Source organism: Lethenteron reissneri, chromosome 39 (assembly GCF_015708825.2).
Source record: "Lethenteron reissneri isolate LAM-NWPU_2019-01 chromosome 39, ASM1570882v1, whole genome shotgun sequence".
Taxonomy (NCBI): domain Eukaryota; kingdom Metazoa; phylum Chordata; class Hyperoartia; order Petromyzontiformes; family Petromyzontidae; genus Lethenteron; species Lethenteron reissneri.
Window position 1 is genome coordinate 11,485,438 of NC_083817.1, and position 17,543 is coordinate 11,502,980.

General features: G+C 43.0%; 1 protein-coding gene across 1 annotated transcript; it reads right to left on the minus strand.

Annotated features, from left to right (window-relative positions):
* Positions 1-11: 11 nt before the first annotated feature.
* NASP (nuclear autoantigenic sperm protein) lies at positions 12-17,401 on the minus strand. The gene is made up of 16 exons (XM_061567800.1): positions 17,301-17,401; positions 14,043-14,159; positions 13,400-13,480; positions 12,554-12,651; positions 11,911-12,063; positions 11,492-11,632; positions 10,703-11,302; positions 8,452-8,558; positions 7,335-7,426; positions 7,104-7,177; positions 3,802-3,990; positions 3,324-3,514; positions 2,589-2,660; positions 946-1,017; positions 494-613; positions 12-146 (listed from the first exon to the last, which is right to left on the minus strand). Exons 1-16 carry the CDS (start codon positions 17,399-17,401, stop codon positions 102-104), a joined length of 2,253 nt encoding a protein of 750 aa, XP_061423784.1. The 3' UTR covers positions 12-101.
* Between the last annotated feature and the right edge of the window lie 142 nt (positions 17,402-17,543).

The window sequence follows — 17,543 nt, forward strand, 5'->3', positions numbered from 1 at the left end:
CATAAATACTTTAAACAGTAAGTGCACCATCTCGGTCAGTGCTTTTAACAAGAATTTGCAAAAACATAGCAAGCAGACTGCTCAATTCTTCCTGGCAGAGGTTACACCATGACTTCCATTGCAGTCTCCTTCACCTGGGATTCATCCTGATAAACAAAATGCATAATATTCTGTTGAGGATCAAACGTGACAGATGAAATATTGTGGTACATGCAACTGCTTCCATTCCTTGGGACAGCCAAGTTTTTGCACATGCGGTTGAGCTCACTATCGCACATGCATTTAATTGTATGCAGGGTCAGTGGATTGTTGTGCATATGGTTTTGCGGCTGTGCCAAAGTGTTCAGGTTGTACCTCCTGTTCATCCAAACAGTTATTGAAACGCCCAGTATGGGGAGCAAAAAACTGATTTGCCAAATAGGATGTGCAGGCAAAAGGAGTGCCATTAAATTACCCCCAAGCCCCACACATCTATGTAGGTCAAAATGCTTACTTCGAGCTGAATATTAGGGCACAAGTTCTCCTCTGCATCATCTATAGAATCTTCTGCTAGAGTTTGCTTTGGCTTCTTAGTGTCAGAGTTGTTCTCTGCATCATCTCCCTCCAGTTTCCTCTGTAAAAAGAAACCAGAAGTTTCCACAAGGGCAGGTAACATTTGCATACAGACCACGAAAATTTTAGTTCAACAAGCCACCTGCTGTAAGGAAATAAGCTTCCAATTATATTTTAAAGACTGACCAAAGGGAGGCAAGTGAAAGGCTTAAAGGGCATAAAAAGTAAAGGCAAAAATTCAGATTAGTTAACAAGCAAGCATGTGCAGGTATGTTGTCGCCAGAGAAATTTAGAAAGGTTTCCATTTTGTTCTGATGTGGTGAACCAATGTGCAACAGGTAAACAGCTTGCAGTCAAAATGTTAAATGCTCCGTATACAAAAGTTGAGATTACCTTTTTCACCAAGTGAGAAATGTCCTCTGCATCACCTTTAGTTTCTTCAGTTGAATTTCCACACTGCGCAGGCTTAAAGGCAATTGCACGCAATTAACACCTGCAAGCTGAGAACCCAGGTCCAGATGACGACCTACTGCCTAGCATCGTTTGAAGCATAAAATACAACCTCTGGTAGATACTCGCCATGTGGCCCATCTGAAAAGTGTTTACAGCTCTAGCCAATTCTAGATTTGAAGCCATTTAGGGTGTCAGGGGTTATCCAGAGCAACATTTGATATATCAACTGAGAATTACATAAATCTTGGAGTGCTCTCCAAAAAGGCAAACTAATGGAATTTTTAAATTGGTGCATAAACAGGACACCATCTAATTTGCATGTCCCATAAGCCTGACCAACTACTTTAAAATAATCTAACATGGCCAGTGTAGCCGTGTTCCTGGTAGAAAGTATTAGAATCTAAAAAAAATGCTACACCATAATATAACATCAATGCCTGTGGAAAGACCCCTGGTGTTGGTATGTACGGCTACTATGAGGGGGGGGGGTCATGGAACTACCATCCTCTACAAGGAAATGTACAATTAAAAATACGTTGGAGAGCGTTTCTAAAGACCTACAAAGTATGCTTATAGTATTGTTTTTACTTGGGTCTGGTGCCACCAGCGTGCTGTGAATACACCACACAAGACGGCTGAACAAAACTAAGTTTAAGCAGTTTTCAAAACAAAAATTAACAAGACCAGGCTTAGTATTAGGTTCTGGCAACCACAACTATCCTTTAAGGGGTGGTGACATTCTTTATGCGTTTTGGTCGCAATGTGTTTGAAAGTGGATTTTCCTTAATTGCATTCAAATCAAATGCTGAAGTTGACTAGGATGTGGAATTCGTTAAGGCTTATGCTACATGAACCCGACATGAAAGGCCAGCAAAACAGTACCAATCCATGTCATCCAGTAAGTTACCTCAAAACGGTCCTCGCCACTGCTATGCAAAGCTAAATTACACCAAGTATACATTACAAAAGATTACCGAGTGCAAATCATTTACGTTATTACATTAAGGTTGCATATGCAACTTATACAACTAGTAGCGTGGTGGCCCACAAAATGGAAGTTGAAGAGGAATGTAATAATTAAAAAGGTTATGAACCACTGAATAGACAATGACATTGTATGCACATAGAGAACCTTTGCCATATATATCCAAGTGCATTCTGCATTACAGATTAAGTAAAACTAAAAAAACTGGCTAGGAGTCCTTGGACGACTTTCATAACGATTGACGAATTCAACATGCCAACCATGGAAATATTTAAGCCAATGTAAACAAGGCTCGGACACATTTTAAATATCTGCAGTGCATCCATAGGTTTATTTTAAACGTCAAAGCGATGAGCTTCAGGGTTCCAAGGACAAGAACACTAGACCCAATTTTTGTACACCAAGGTAGGCAGATAAAATTGGGGAGGCGGAGATGTGGGAGTTTTAGCTAGAAAGTTGCAGACAATGAGCAAGTCCGTTCAGATATTTAAATGCACAGCAAGTGAAAAAGTAAACCGACCAGTTTCATACAAATCGCCAGGCTGTTGAAAGTTACAAGAGTGCTTATTTAGTCAGGTATACGATGGTGTGGCTTTACCTTTTTCTTCACCAAGTGAGAAATGTCCTTCACCTCGCATGCAATTGTTTTGATTTCTTCCGTAGAGTCAACCTGCACAGGATAAAAACCATTTGTACAAATTATGCATGGGAATTTACAAGTATAGATTTAAAGATTGTGGTCACAAGCCCAAGCAGGCTTAAGTTTAAAGGTGGAGGACCAACATTTGGTTTGGTGTAAATTCAAGCAATTGTTTACAAGCATTAGTTAAAAATACTGTTTTTGGGGTGCTTCATATCCTTGATTAGAAACCGTGGTTAGTTTTGCTTGATCCTACAAAATTCAAGATGGGGGAACATTGCATGAAGATGAATATAAGATTCAAATGAGCATATAAAGGGCTTTTGCTTAGTACCAAAAATGGTGCTTTTCCCAAAAAGTGAAAAGTCTACAACTTTTAAACATGGTACACCAAGTTAAATACTACTATGGTTGGCTCACTTAAATATACTAATATATTCCTGAAATCAGGTGGTGTGAATGCAAATGGTAAACTATTTAATAAAGTGAACTTAAGTCACACGTTAACTACAGGTCAATTTCCAGAGCTCTGTAGGAAGGTATACCTTTTGGCAAACTATTACAGATGAGGCAGTGGCCTACATTGATATGATTAACAATCCAGATTGCTACCCACGATTATAGTATTACCTTTTTGGACGCTAGACAAACTTTGCAATTATAGTGCCACATGTAAATTTCAAGACCAATTACCATGGATTCCTTAATGACTTTTGAGACTTCTGGTTGGTCCTGCAGTTCCTCACAGTCCAAGATTTTGGACTGTATCTCTGGTAACAGTTCCTTTAAAGCCGCAATTTCCTTCTGGTCCTCGGCCAAAGCAAATGCTACTTCTGGAGTCTTCTGTGCAGGCTCCACTTCCTCGAGGCCTTCTGAAAGAAGAGCTATAGACCATACATGCAACCAAACAAAAAAGGCCATGGATTGTAACCAGAACTCCCACCAGCTAGAGTTTAGTCAGTGCAAAACCGTAAACATTCGTATAGTAATTAGCGACTAAGGCAAAAATCAACTAACAATGGGTAGCTACCTAGGTCGCACCCCAGGGGTTTTGGCAGGCAAGAGAACGAATACAAAGTGCACTTCCAAAGACTGTTGAAGCCAGATGTGCAAGCACAAACCCATCATGGTTTTAGCCAGCCATTACTGTCAATTTTACTGTAAAACATACCAAGCCGTTTGTTGATGCACTTCAAAGAGCTGGAAAAATGCTCGACAGCTGCAGAGTAGTTCTTTTCCAGCGAGTAGGCAATACCCAGCTGGTAGTGGGTTTCGGCCAGGTGTCGGCTGTCTGGCTCCAGGTATTTTTGCTGAATAGCCAAACACTGCAAGAAATCTTCAGTGGCTTGCTGGTAGTTGTCTGCAACAAATGGGAAAGGTATTCGTTAAATTATGTCCGAGAACAATATATGGCATCATGGACAGTTTTGGCAAGTGGACACAAGAGCTATATTGTCAAGCTATAGGTCGATTCATTAAAAACAGAAACTGATGCAAGCCAAGACAAATATTTCCAAATGTTAGAGTTATTAAAAAGGCAAATTAACATAGTCAAGTATTTTATGCACATGAAGCTGCAGGAATAGACTTCATAGCCAGGAGGTATTACTGTAGTGGTCGTTATTCACAAGGCATGAAGGTGAGATTGTAAACAGCATATCTTGCAGATATTGGCTGATAAATAGCTCTTTTCAAATGTATTGTTACTAAGTTTACAGACGATTTAAAATGAAGGTGTAGACTTCAAGATCCGATTGCAGGATCGAAAGTTGTGAATAATGGGGTATTCAGGTGCAGAATGGGGACTGGGAAGATGGCCGATGTAGATTCTGAGGTACAATTTCGCATTCGGGTGGTCAACCCAGTCACATGCAGGAGCAGCGGAGTGCACTGCAATGTCTAATTTGTAATTGTGGATCGGCATTGCATCCGTGTTCCGAATACCAGTCAGTTTTTTTTTCTCTTCAATTTGTGTATCAAGTATCTGCATCCATTATGGTTTGAGTGGATGTGGTTTAGGGTGGACAGTTGTGGAAGATCAAACTCAGGGATAATCTGCGTTGGGCCTTTTACAAGGCATTTGCAAGTGCTTTGAAGCCTGTTCAGCTCCAAGCTTCAAATGGTGGAATGCTCATTGATGAGGGCGAAGCACGTTGGTCTAAAATAGCTTGCACACTTCGTGCAATGACGAGGGATGTTAGGTACTGGTGAATGGAAAGGCAACCGTTTGATAAGACTTCCCAGAAGGTTGCAGAAGATGGGTGAGAGGTGTGACCGTAAGGCAGCCATGGTGTACGGGTAAACTAGTGATAAATCAAACTGCAGTGTTTAGTTGGACATAAAGGCAAATTATTAGTTCTGCATTTTACCTGGTACAGTATTTCAGCTTGAGAACACAAAGGCCATTGTTGAGATCAGTCACTGGTACTCTAGTTTCTGGACCAAGTGGACCCATGTTTTGGTCTTTGTGGCTACCTTTTAAGGTGGTCATGTGAGGTTTGCATACGTCCCAGCTTCACTCCAAAATAGAAGTTGGGTCATAGTGTTGCCACTGGTCACTTCAGTGGGCTTGGCACTCAAAGATGAAATGCAGTAGCTGTTTTATGGGAGATTTGCTTCAACATCCATTTCTGGAAATATTGCTATGGTGTTTAGGTCTTGTTTAGAGTAGATGTTTGTTGAAAGTAGCTGCGTGTGTTTCCAGGGCAAGGTTCGCTGCATACCAATCTGTGCGACGTGGTTTGCGGCATGTCACTTAGACTTGCCATCGAGTATTGAACTTTGTAGCAAGCCATTGGCAAAGCAGGGCGAGCTGGCTTTGTCGGCCAGATTAGATAGTTACTTATTGCACAGCAGCATGCATATCCAGGTGTAGAGGGAAGTACGAGCACTAATCCAGACCTGTATTTTAGGCTGACAAGTCTAAAGGCTGCACCAGTCTTGAATTCCTGGAATCCTGCCTTAAAAAAAAGTTACGTCACAAGGACCAAAACCTATCACAGCAGCCAAGATCTAGGCCAGAATCTTACTTCGGGGATGACCAAAGGGGGGGGGGGGGGTCACAGGAGGATGCATTCCATGAGTTATGATCATGACCATCAGCCTATAGCTTTTTGGCTAGCCCGGTTTGGGTACTGCACCGACTATTGCCTCCTGCCAGGGCTTAGGCACAGGTTTGTCAGCCATTCAAGTTCCCTTTGGCCGATGTGGAGGAAGGGAGAATAATCTCATTTCTGCTTAAAGCCTTGCCTCTAAGCCAGACCCCTTCCTCGGTTGATGGCGGTGGGGTTTTTGAACATGCGTGTCTTCGTGTTTGCCACTAGTTTATGGAGGTTATATAATCTGTCAGCATCCTTTTGGGTTAGCAACACCTGGATATAAAAGGGTGGCTGGAAAGCATGTGAAGTCCAGGCCTTAATGTACAATCCACCACTGATGGTCTGCTCAAGTCTAAAGACACTAGAGCAAGGCCATGCACACCTGTGGGCTGCCCAAATGGTTGTAATTTTGCAGGTCCTGGGACTTTTGACCAGCAGGAAGTATTTTCAGAAGCCTCGGGGGATGCCCTGTGCAGCAGCAATGAAGCCAAAGCTGTCATTCCGGTGTTGAAGGAACGCGACTTACAGCCAGTGGTTCCCAGTCAGCTGTGGCCAAGTTCTATCTTGGTAAATGGTTTACAGAAATCAATGGACCCATGTTGGCTTTTGGGGAAGCTTGCAAGTATTTTTCAGGGATGCACGAAGTATGCTCCCACCTTTGATCTTTGGAAATGGATCATGAAGTCCGGGGTTGTAATTACATTGCTAGCAAGCAGTGGACTGTTGCTTGCTGCTTAGGATTGAAATCAAGGCGCAGATCTCTGGCGACCAGTGTTGTCCGATCTACTGTATTGGTTGCCGTTTAGTCATTAACGTATAGGACTGGGATTGGTGCAATTGAAAATACTGGCTCTGTACATGGTGATGTGCAGTTACCTTATCTTTTTCAGTTGGCGGAAAGGTGCAGAAATAATGGCAAAGCCATATTTTGGGTGGCAATGGCTCATCGTGAGGTTATAGCCAGAGATGTGGTAGCAACTGGCATGTTGGGCATACAAGACACGTTTCTTGAAGTGTTAGGACAATGTTACGGTCTTAATTATGCGTTTGCAAGATACTGCGCCATTGGCCTGGGGAGTACCACATTCATTTAGAGGATCCTTGTCCTAGGCCCGATTTGGACTAGAGGGCCATTGGTGTGGTTCTGGAGATGGGGGATCAATGATTGACCACCACGTTAATAGAATTTGTTAAGATTTCATTTAGTGGGCTGTGGAGGGATGCCATCTTCTGTTACATTGATGGCTGCAGACCTACAAATAGAAATTCCTTTAATCTTATGCTATAGCAAATAAAATCTCTCAAATCCACCCAAACTTTCAAAAATTTAAAATGTAAGATGGTGCGTGCACAAGAATGAGATGGTGTGAAGCACCTTTCTCAAGACCCAGTTCACCTAGCTTGAGAAGAGCCTCTGCAGCATGGAGTTGCGCTTCACGGTTGCGTTGCCTGCAAAAAAAGCCACCCATATTTCACTGTTATGAAAATGTTTCTGCAAGTAAAACAGACAAGCAAACTACTATTAAAACAGCTGTACAGAAATCAAATTAGCAAACCCATAAATGTTAGCCACGAATATAGTCCAGAAATTGGCATCAGGTCCTACCTTGTACAGATGACCCTTGCCAGGTCGAGCATCTCCCAGGCAAGCTGCATATGGGAAACTTCCTCTCGCGAATCATCCACATCATTAGTGTCCTGAAGAGTTTAAATATGAAGGAGTTACATTCTTCGAAAGTTAGAGTAACGTTTCAGCTAAAACTACATCATTTGAACCAGATCAGGCCATTTGAATAATTCAATGTGAATGTTCCTGGAGTATGCCAGTTGCACTTTCTAATTACAAAAAAAATGGGATTTGCCAGGCATGCACTCCCCCAGGAGCAAATCAATTCGTGCCACAAAAAGACCCTCACTTAAAATTCACCATTCTGTCCCTGTACAACTGCAAATTCCATGCACGGTTGACATTTTAAGCACAAGCCCAATTATGAAATAAGCTTGCTGCCGTAATCCAAGGCAAACACTAAAACGTTAAAGGTATAACCACACCAAGACAAAAAGATATCCCAGCAAGCCATTTTTGGGCTTTAGGGGCTATCAAGTACTTATTGTAAATGCACACGATTGGGTGCAGTAGATAGCAGCCTTTTCCAGGCCCCTACACCCCATCTACTTTGAAGTAGAGACGGAAATGCGCAAATGGTGCATGGCCAAGATTCAATTTATAGGTTCAAAGTTCAGTGACACCGCTTAAACCAGCCTATTTGAAAAGGAAAGGTATCCCCTTGTACATGGACATCTTAAGAGCATTGTTTCCTTCTACAAAAATAAAAACACTTAACGCTTTAATGAAATGTACCGTCCAAGATGCCCCTCTCCTTGCCCCCTCGCTCCTCCTGCCACACCCCCCCCACCCCTCGCCGTGGCTCCCCGTAACGCAAGGGACCGTGGTGATTTACAGCCAACGAGTCGAGCATCGACAATTAGAGCCGTAAAAAAGATAGTTTAAAAATGTTAATTTTCAATGATAGAATAGAGTATTGTCATCAGCACGACATACCTATACGAAGTTTGCAGTCGATAGCATTGGGAAGTGTAAAAAGTGAGTTACAAGATTTGAGCATACAGACGAGAAGAGGTCAATAAAAAACAGGCCAATATTTGCAATGCAGGAGCCATTGGATAAATTGTGCAGCAAGCAGTCGCCAATCTTCAGTTACCTTTGCAACATCTTCGGCCATATCAACTTCAGCCTCGTCACCTTCTTCCAAATCCATTTTTGGACCGTTGGGTATATCCATGGAGGAATGGGCTGTTGGCTTAGAGTCTTCATAGGAGAAGAGATTTTAAAAAGCAGGAGAAATGTAAGGGGGCATAAAAGATTAACTTTGGTGAAGAGCAATGTTTACCAATTTTTAAACATGTGGGCTTTCGAAACCAATGTTATGTATAGGTTGGGTTCGATTGCATAAATGTTCCGAAAACACACCCAACAGCCAATTAAGGCTTCACGTAAAACAGCATACCAATTTGTTACGAGTACAGCATGTGTGTTGGAAAGCCAAGCCAAGTATGTTTGGCCAGGAATTACAACTAGCGTCATCAGGCGATAGCCAGATGGAGAAGTCGGTTTCGTTCCTTAACAAGGTGTATTACACTTGTGCGCTAGTGAATTGGGGGGAGATTAATGAATGCGGTATCCATTGCTATTTGGGTTATATGGTACTTGACGTACATTATGCATGCACAGCCCATTGTTATTGTACTACCTGGCTATCGTCCTAAAATAGTCATACTAATGGTAATCCCAACTGAAGTATAGAGACTTGTATTACACAGGTAGGAACAGCTTCCACTGCCCACCAGGGATTGTCGTGCATAGCCCCCCCCCCCCAAACATGCACGCTCCCGGATTGGTTGAAGCGAGCTGTTTGTCGTCCACGAATGCGCTGGTCAACCAAGTTCCTATCTGCTCTCCGAAGGAACGTGTTTCATGGTTAAAAATTAATTAGAACCGTTCACATAGCTAGGACTTAGTCCTGCTTTGAAGTAAACTGATTTAAAGCTTTCGCGACTGCAGGAAATCATACTATTTGGGTCTTTAAAGTCACGCTGTTAGAAAGAGATTGACGTTTTGATTGTAACAGGCGAGAGAAACTGACCAAAATCACAATTCCAAATACCCAGCCATTAAAATTCACTATGGGAAGTGGAAAAGGCAAGTTACCATTCTTGGATGTTTTAAATCGTAAAGGAGACCAGGATGGCTCATTTGGGATACAGTCTACAGACAAGCCACCCACAGATGCCCATCTAAAATCCAACTCCCACCACCATCCAACCCAGAAGAATTCCCTCAAAACACTCCACCATTAGGGCCCGTTGCATATCCAACCAGCACCACCTGGCCAGTGAACTGGAGCACGTACACCAAGCCCAAGATAAATGGATATTCGGACCGCAAAATCTGTAAAGCTGTCACCAATCTTGGGGAGAGCCATTTGAGGATCCAATCCAAACCATCTTGCCATACACAGCAGGGGTTACCAAAAATATTTCCAAAAGCATGAACAAGATCCAGGTGGTATTCACCAGTACATATAATTCGTGTTCTGATCTCATCTTGGAAGGATGGGATCCCCGACATGCAATATACCGGTGTCTGCATACCAAGCTGTGCCTGCGGTAGTAGTTACATTGGGAGAAAGTGACACGTCTCAGACCATGTTCGTGAACATATGGCAGATCTCAAAAACACGGCAGGACCAATACCTCGGTCGATCATTGTTTTAACTATGGGTTCATATGAAATTATTTCTTCCAAGATGAAGGTACTGGCAAACCCACCTGGTTATCAAAGATTCGTTCATTAAGCCATCCAGATAGACAATTTCAACTGAGATGGGTACAAACCGAGCAATCACCGGAAGGACATGATTAACCAGGTAAAGTCTTAATCTGCCGTGATATTTCTATACTTCCTGCCAATGTTAGCCGACCGAGTTGCATCACTAGGTTGATGTGCTACTCGACTTGCCAACGTGTTTAAATGCATGCCTGTATAGGTCACACAGCAATTTAGGGACTACCATTGGTAGGGCTAGTTACAAAAGCAGAAAGTACAACGGGGCATGTCTAATGTACAGATTACAATATAACCAACACAGCAATAGAAACCCATTGTCATGTACATGCATTAATTAATCCCCACTTCGTGCAAAAAGATGGGTCACGTCACCACATCTATGCCTCCATTTAAGGAATGAAACAAGTGGACTTCAAAAACCTGGCTATTGCCTCGTGAAGCTAGTTGTAATTACTGGCAAAACATCGTACTCAGATTGTAAATAGTGGCGTGGCGTTCCACTGGTGTGCTGTACTAGTAACGAATTGGTATGTTCTGTTTACGTGACAAACCTTATAGTTATGCAATCGAGCCCAAAGTGTTAAACTATTCTGCACATTTCTTACCAACTTTCACCAAGGCCTCCCGAGGTGCATCATGCTTTCCGTTGGAGATAACACCTTGGCCTTGATTCTTATCGACTTCGTCATTCACTAGCCCACTTGTTTCCTTGAGGTCATTCGAATGAGCAGTTCCATGCTCCATGCTATCTGGACATAGTGGGTCACTGCGCCTCTTTAGAACAGCAGGCTCCTCAAGTGTATCCTCAAGAGCTGCAGGCTTCTCAAGGCTGCCACTTGAACATGACGGTTTTTCTTCAGAGTTGCTGCCATCTGTACAAGTTGGTTTGTCCACTGCATTGGCTACTACAGATTCCTCAGGAGCTGCAGGCTTCTCAAGGCTGCCACTTGAACATGACGGTTTTTCTTCAGAGTTGCTGCCATCTGTACAAGTTGGTTTGTCCACTGCATTGGCTACTACAGATTCCTCAGGAGCTGCAGGCTTCTCAAGGCTGCCACTTGAACATGACGGTTTTTCTTCAGAGTTGCTGCCATCTGTACAAGTTGGTTTGTCCACTGCATTGGCTACTACAGATTCCTCAGGAGCTGCAGGCTTCTCAAGGCTGCCACTTGAACATGACGGTTTTTCGTCAGAGTTGCTGCCATCTGTACAAGTTGGTTTGTCCACTGCATTGGCTACTACAGATTCCTCAGGAGCTGCAGGCTTCTCAAGGCTGCCACTTGAACATGACGGTTTTTCGTCAGAGTTGTTGCTATCTGTACAGGTTGGTTTGTCCACCGCATTGACTACTGATGCCTTGGGGGCTGTAGGCTTTTCAAGGCTGCCACTTGAACATGGTTTCTCTTCAGAGAAGCTGCCATTTGTAGCAGTTGATTTAGCCACGGCATTGGTTACTACAGATTCTGCCATCTCCACCTCAACTTTCTGGTCACCCTCTACAGCTTTGTCTTCTGCTGCAGACTTGTCCTCAGAGTCTGTGGCAGGGATGAGACGGGTTTAATAAGGAGTTGAAATTCCCAAATTCTATTTTTAAATAGTCACTCGTTTCGAAAACAGAATTCAAAGTACGATCCAAGCTCCACAAAGGATACATAAAAACGTGAAGCTAGCACAAAACCCCACAATATTGTACACGAGACATGACCAAATATCGTCCAATTTCAGATCTAAAATTCGGTTGATAAACTACAAGCCAAAGGGAAGTCAGGCAAGAGTACTGCATACCTTTGGAAAAACTTGTGTACCCACATACCTTTTTGTTCCTGAACCTGCATGCCTACCACTTCTGTTTCTCCATCTCTAAAGCCAACATCCTCCTCTGCGTCACTGCTCAACTTCCCCTCCGACATGGCATCATAAACCTTTTCACGAAGCTGCTCCATCTCCTCCTCCGTCTGAACGTCATCTGCCAATGGCATTACAATAAAATGGATACCAAGTAGGATACAAATTAGACTACATGATAAACAATCTTGCGTGGCCAGCATTGTCTGTTTACTTGCAAACTATTTAGTACAGTGGAAAAAGCTTGGGCAGTAGTTCAAATTTAAAACAAGCAGTCCGAAGCATGAAGATTCTAATAAAATGTGGTAATCACATTTGTTGAACAGCCCACTATTTGGAAACCTTAACATTCTAGATAAGACATTGCACAAAAACACTTTGGCAAATGTTGGCATTTAGCCTGAAAGAAATTGATGGGCTATAGCTCTTTACAGAAGTCTAGGAAGGGCAGAAAGACACATAAAAACCAATGCAAAGTATTGGAATAATAAGTTAAAGTTCTAAGTACATTGCACAAGTAAAATTTAACGATTTTTCTCAATCGAAAATGTAAGCTTCCATATGAGTGCCTTAAGGCAAAGTTTGATAAGACTGGGCCCTTGTGTTCATACCTGCCACAATGTCCGTATCACCACACTCTTCATTGCTTACTCCAGCCTCTTCCAAAGGCATTCCCTCCAAGGCTTTTCCTACAATGCCGTTCTCTATCCTGTACAGACAATGTAGCAAGGTGGCTCGAGTCCTGTTGCATATTCAGTACTGAAATTAATGGCAACACGGCACAATAGGCCATTAAGATGGTGCGCGACGCGTGTCATTATTGGGCCCGTCTAGCAGCAGCAAATATACAAACCAGCCTTTGGTCCATTGCTACAAATCTGAACGTGACATCGGGTCTAATTACCATCACACCGTGGGATGACAAGTTAATTTAAGCAACTTCCTAACAAAACATTAAACGCGTGTCACGAGCACCAATACGCTTCAGTAACAAGTCATAATTCCTAGCACAATATACAAAAGGCAATCTAGAATTTTCAACAACATGTAAGGTGCAGCGTTTTGGTACTCAAGTAACATTGACTTTTAAAAAACGTGTATGTGCTTATAGGTTTACCGATTACTTTTGGCAACAAGAATACTAAAAAGCCAGTATTTAATATAAAGCAACTACTTCCAAAAAAGTTACTAAATTAAATGCTCAGGAAGTTTAATGGGAAACCTAGTCCAGTAAAGAACCTAGGGTTGGGCTAGCATTAGTGTATGGCAACAGGTGGTCAGTTTGGACAGCAGTGTATGGTGAAATCAAGCCATAATGGATTGTTACAAATAAGCAATTCCAAAAGAGTTTCTAAAGAGAAGAGCCATTTGTAAGCCTTTAATCTGGTCAAAAACACCAAGGACTATGCACCATGCAGCTTGAATAAAACAGAAACCCATGAGCAGTGTAGTCCCACCTGGCAAGTTCAAGTAATGCTTTCCCATACACCATGTATGCTTCCCCGCACTGATTTGCAGTCTCCCCAAACTCCTTGGCACTGTGACAAAAGCATCAGAGCAGATACAACCAAACAGGATGGGTAGACATACCAGTCGCAACCAGACTGCCGACTATTTTGCATTTTATTTAAAACTTTTTTAATTCATTGTTTTTAAACATGCTAACTGTGCAATTAGACCAAGTGCAAGTCATAATTAAAATTTTTGTAGATGAAACGTGGACTAAATATCCCAAATGCTACCATTTAAATAAAACTACCATATTGTAAAGAAACTATGCATTCAAGTAAAGCATAAAATGCTACCCATGGCTTAATGACTACTAAAAAGGGCTCTGTCAATATAGCATCTTGTTGTTACAAAGCCAATGTCATCTGTCACTTAATATACCAGTGCGTATTGGATTTAATTTGAAATCCAAATAATCCTAAGACCTGGAATCTCATTTGCAAGTATCCTGGGTTTATAGATGGCAACCTCCAAAAGAGGAAGACCACTATAGCAGATACACCAACGTCAGTTCTGGCAAAGACAAAAAATATCACAACGATGCAAAAGTGGGCCAATGCAAAGCACGGGTGTGGTAATGTGGCTACTCACAGCAGCGCGCAGCTGTCTTGGAGAGCATCCACAGCTGACGGGATATTTCCATCGGCAAGATTCTGCTTGCCTTCTTCCAGCAATTGAATGGCAGTTGCCACCTCAAGGATTTCGGGGCTGCAAGGGCAGTTGATCACATTCGCAGCAAAATAAAGGCGAATTCAAGTGGGGACGTATTTCATTTGTAATATTTTCCACACGCTTTATTTTAGGGGCGGTACCACATTTCCTTCAACCCCCCCCCACCCTATTCTAGCGGTAAGGGACCATTCATTTAGTACGTACGCAAAATCTGTCAAAACAGACCCCCCCTCCCTGTATGCACACCTACTTTACACCCCACCTGTGTACGTACGCTTGACGCACCACCCGAATCCTATAGAACGGCCGATATTTAAAGTGTGTAAGCAAACAGTCCTTCGGACTAGCCAACTCATTTGAAGGCCAATATAGGAAAGTTATCGAGGCTTCACCCGCCCCCCCCCCCCGTTTCCTATGTGTACGTACATTCATAAAAGCTTTTTGGGTTATACATAGAGTTGTGTCGCAACCCTCAACCCGACACGGCAAATCCATAAGTCACGTGAAAGTAAAATATGCATTACTTCAGCCCACCGGTGTTGAGTGAACCCACAACATTTACAATTGGAGTAAAACGTAATTACATCCAGCATCTTCGGGCGACTTACCAGAAGAGCATTCTGGCAAATCGACAGAAGATGCCGCATGTAATTTCTAGCGAAACGTCCGTCGTACTCAAATTGTGAATGGTGTGGATTCTCACTTGTGGGCTGAAATGGCAAACTACTTGACTTTGTTAACGTAAAAATGTTTTACCGATTAGCCGTGTTGGGTGGTGGAGGGTTGCAACATTTAATAACGCGATTTAACCCAAAAACCTTTATGAATAGTATTGGTTGCGAAAGCCGGTGTTAAAACCGTACGTACATTCAGTAGACCCAATTACGCATTTTGGTTACCGCCCCCCTCTCCATGCGTACCAAATGGGTAGCCCCTAATGAACGTATGCGTTCCAGTATCCTTACGTTACGTGGTTGGGTGGCTCGCCAACTACCAACATTGAAGAGCCGAAGCTAAGCAACAGAAGTAGATTAATGCAAGGGGTAGGATTTAGAAACCATTTGTTATTTTGGTTAAAGTTCAGTTGCCTGCTCACGTACCGATTTTACACCCTCGGTAAACGCAAACCAAGAGGATGACATGTGCAGCGTTAATGCACACCCTTAAGCTCATACCAGATATCCAACGGCATGCACTACGAAGATTTAAGGTTCATATAACATATGGCAATGGTGCGACCTCGCCTGGTCAGCCACGAGTGGAAACCGAAGTCAAATACAAGACCATTACCACAACTTAAAAAATGTATTCGGGATGGTGAGGGCCACATTAAAAAAACATTACAGCACAAGCTTCGTTGAGAACCCCATTCCAGTACTACGTATGAACTCTGGCGCCGTATGTCGCCAACAGCGCTAATAGGGAGGTGCGGGGGGGGGGGGATTAATTTAACAAAGCAGCTGTAAAGAAACGTTTGCAAAAAGGCTATTGCAGCACCTGCAACTTACATCTTTGAAAAAATGTCACCCAGAAACACTTAGACTGCGAAATAATCGTGCAAGGCAATTCAAGAGCACATCAACGAATCCGGTTGTACATTCGAAGCGGTGCCATCAATGCAGAGCGCACCTGCACCAACTACAGTTATTTCAGGTGTTGCTAATACAGTACTTAAGACAAAAAAACTAACTTAATGCAGAGTGCGTTTTAGCAATCGTTATGTAGCAATTTTCTCCAAAAACAAAGATCACGGCATTTTACTTGGAATTACACACGCGGGCTATGCAATTTGGGTCAGATAAGCCATCGGTAGGAGCAGGCAGGAAAACAACGAGTTAACGTGTTTCAAGTTCAGGATATTACCGTAAACAATTTAGAAAGTTCACTTTTAACTACACGTCCAACCACTTAAAATCTTGGATGTACCGTATTATTACAGATTGAAAAATGTGGGAATTGTAATTAAACTGCGCCTCACGCGCCAAAAAAAAAAAACGTTTAGAGATTGTTTGGCTTGCAGATCTGCGAGTGTTAAAACCCAAATTACACCTATTAACTTTATAAAAAAAACATTCGTCGCGGTACACCGCCGACTAGTATTTTTTCCACGTTTAAAAAACGCAGGCAAACACGTGCCTAAAAAGTTTAAGCGTATTCCCATATGCTATTTTGTTTTTTTACACAAGAGCCAATTGACGGTTGTAAAAGAAAAAACTTCGATACCGTAACTTGCTAAAGAAAACCTCTCGTCATTAATTTCGTTGTGTGATCCAGAACGCTAGTCCGATATTAAAATGCATTCGAGTGATTTTAAACTCCTAACCTGCATTGACCAGCGTGGCAAAAGATGGTCCAAACATCGTGACCTAACAGTGCGTGAGGAAGCCTTCATCATCTAACAGTGGACCGACAAACACGTGCACCGTTTAAAAACACCGAGGCGTTCGCGACGCAATGTTTCTAGTACATCACAATGGTGATTTAGAGAGCAAATCCACAACATTTACAACCGCTCTACTCCAGTAGTGAACATTAGTACATTTAATTCAAGATCTCAAGAACGGCCACTCGGCTTTCTGTTAGTTGAGAGACACGCTCGCAATTACGCCTTAAACGAGGAGAGTTGTCAGCTTGTGTGCAGTCTCCGGGCCCTCTGGTTTTTAACGTGCAAATTTAGAACACACACACCTGGCGTATTTGGCTGCCATACAGTTTACACCCGATAGACCACTTTGTAGAGTTGTCACCGTGGCCAGGTCGCGTCTTAAAATAGCTCTATATACCTCAGTGGGCTTACCCTGGTACAATTTAAAATGTTTAGCTTAGCTATGCCCGAGTCACGAGGGCTCACAAACGACGTTAGCAGCTCGAGACGGAGCATCGTGGCGCAGAAACTTCCCCTGGGGCACTGGTGCGAGAGATTAAACAGCACGGGGGGAGGGCAGTTCGGGTCAAACTCCCTCCCCGTAGGCAGAGTTGCAGTTAGAGAACCTGCACACACCTCGAAAGCTTCGCCATCGTGGAGACCCACAGGTCCTCCCAAACACACGCCAGGGGCCTACAGCTCCCTAGGGGGGGGGGGGGGGGGGGGAAGATGTAGGCCCCTGACGCACTTACACAGATTGGGCACTGCGATCAAGGTCGTGGTTGGCAGTACACGAAAAAAATAAAGCTCACCAGTCTTCTTCCTCATCCTCCTCTTCTTCTTCTTCTTCATCATCGGCGGGAAGGGGGATTTTGCTTGGAGTCACGCAATGCTCAACAACCGCACTAGCCATTCTTACGCTGTGCTCACCACCACGGGGATCTCAGAACGGGATAAAACTTAACAACCAGCTTCGCTGCCTCTGGGACTTAAAAAAAAGCGGACCCACAAGTCTCACTGATCGTTCACTACGGCTGCCCCTACTTTTTATACCT

Coding starts and splice junctions, on each gene's coding strand:
- NASP (XM_061567800.1), bottom strand. CDS start 17,401: ATGGCTAGTGCGGTTGTTGAGCATTGCGTGACTCCAAGCAAAATCCCC. Junction 11,303..11,491: donor CTTCTCTGAAGAGAAACCAT/GTTCAAGTGGCA, acceptor CAACTTGTACAG/ATGGCAGCAACTCTGACGAA. Junction 3,515..3,801: donor GTGCATCAACAAACGGCTTG/GTATGTTTTACA, acceptor TATGGTCTATAG/CTCTTCTTTCAGAAGGCCTC.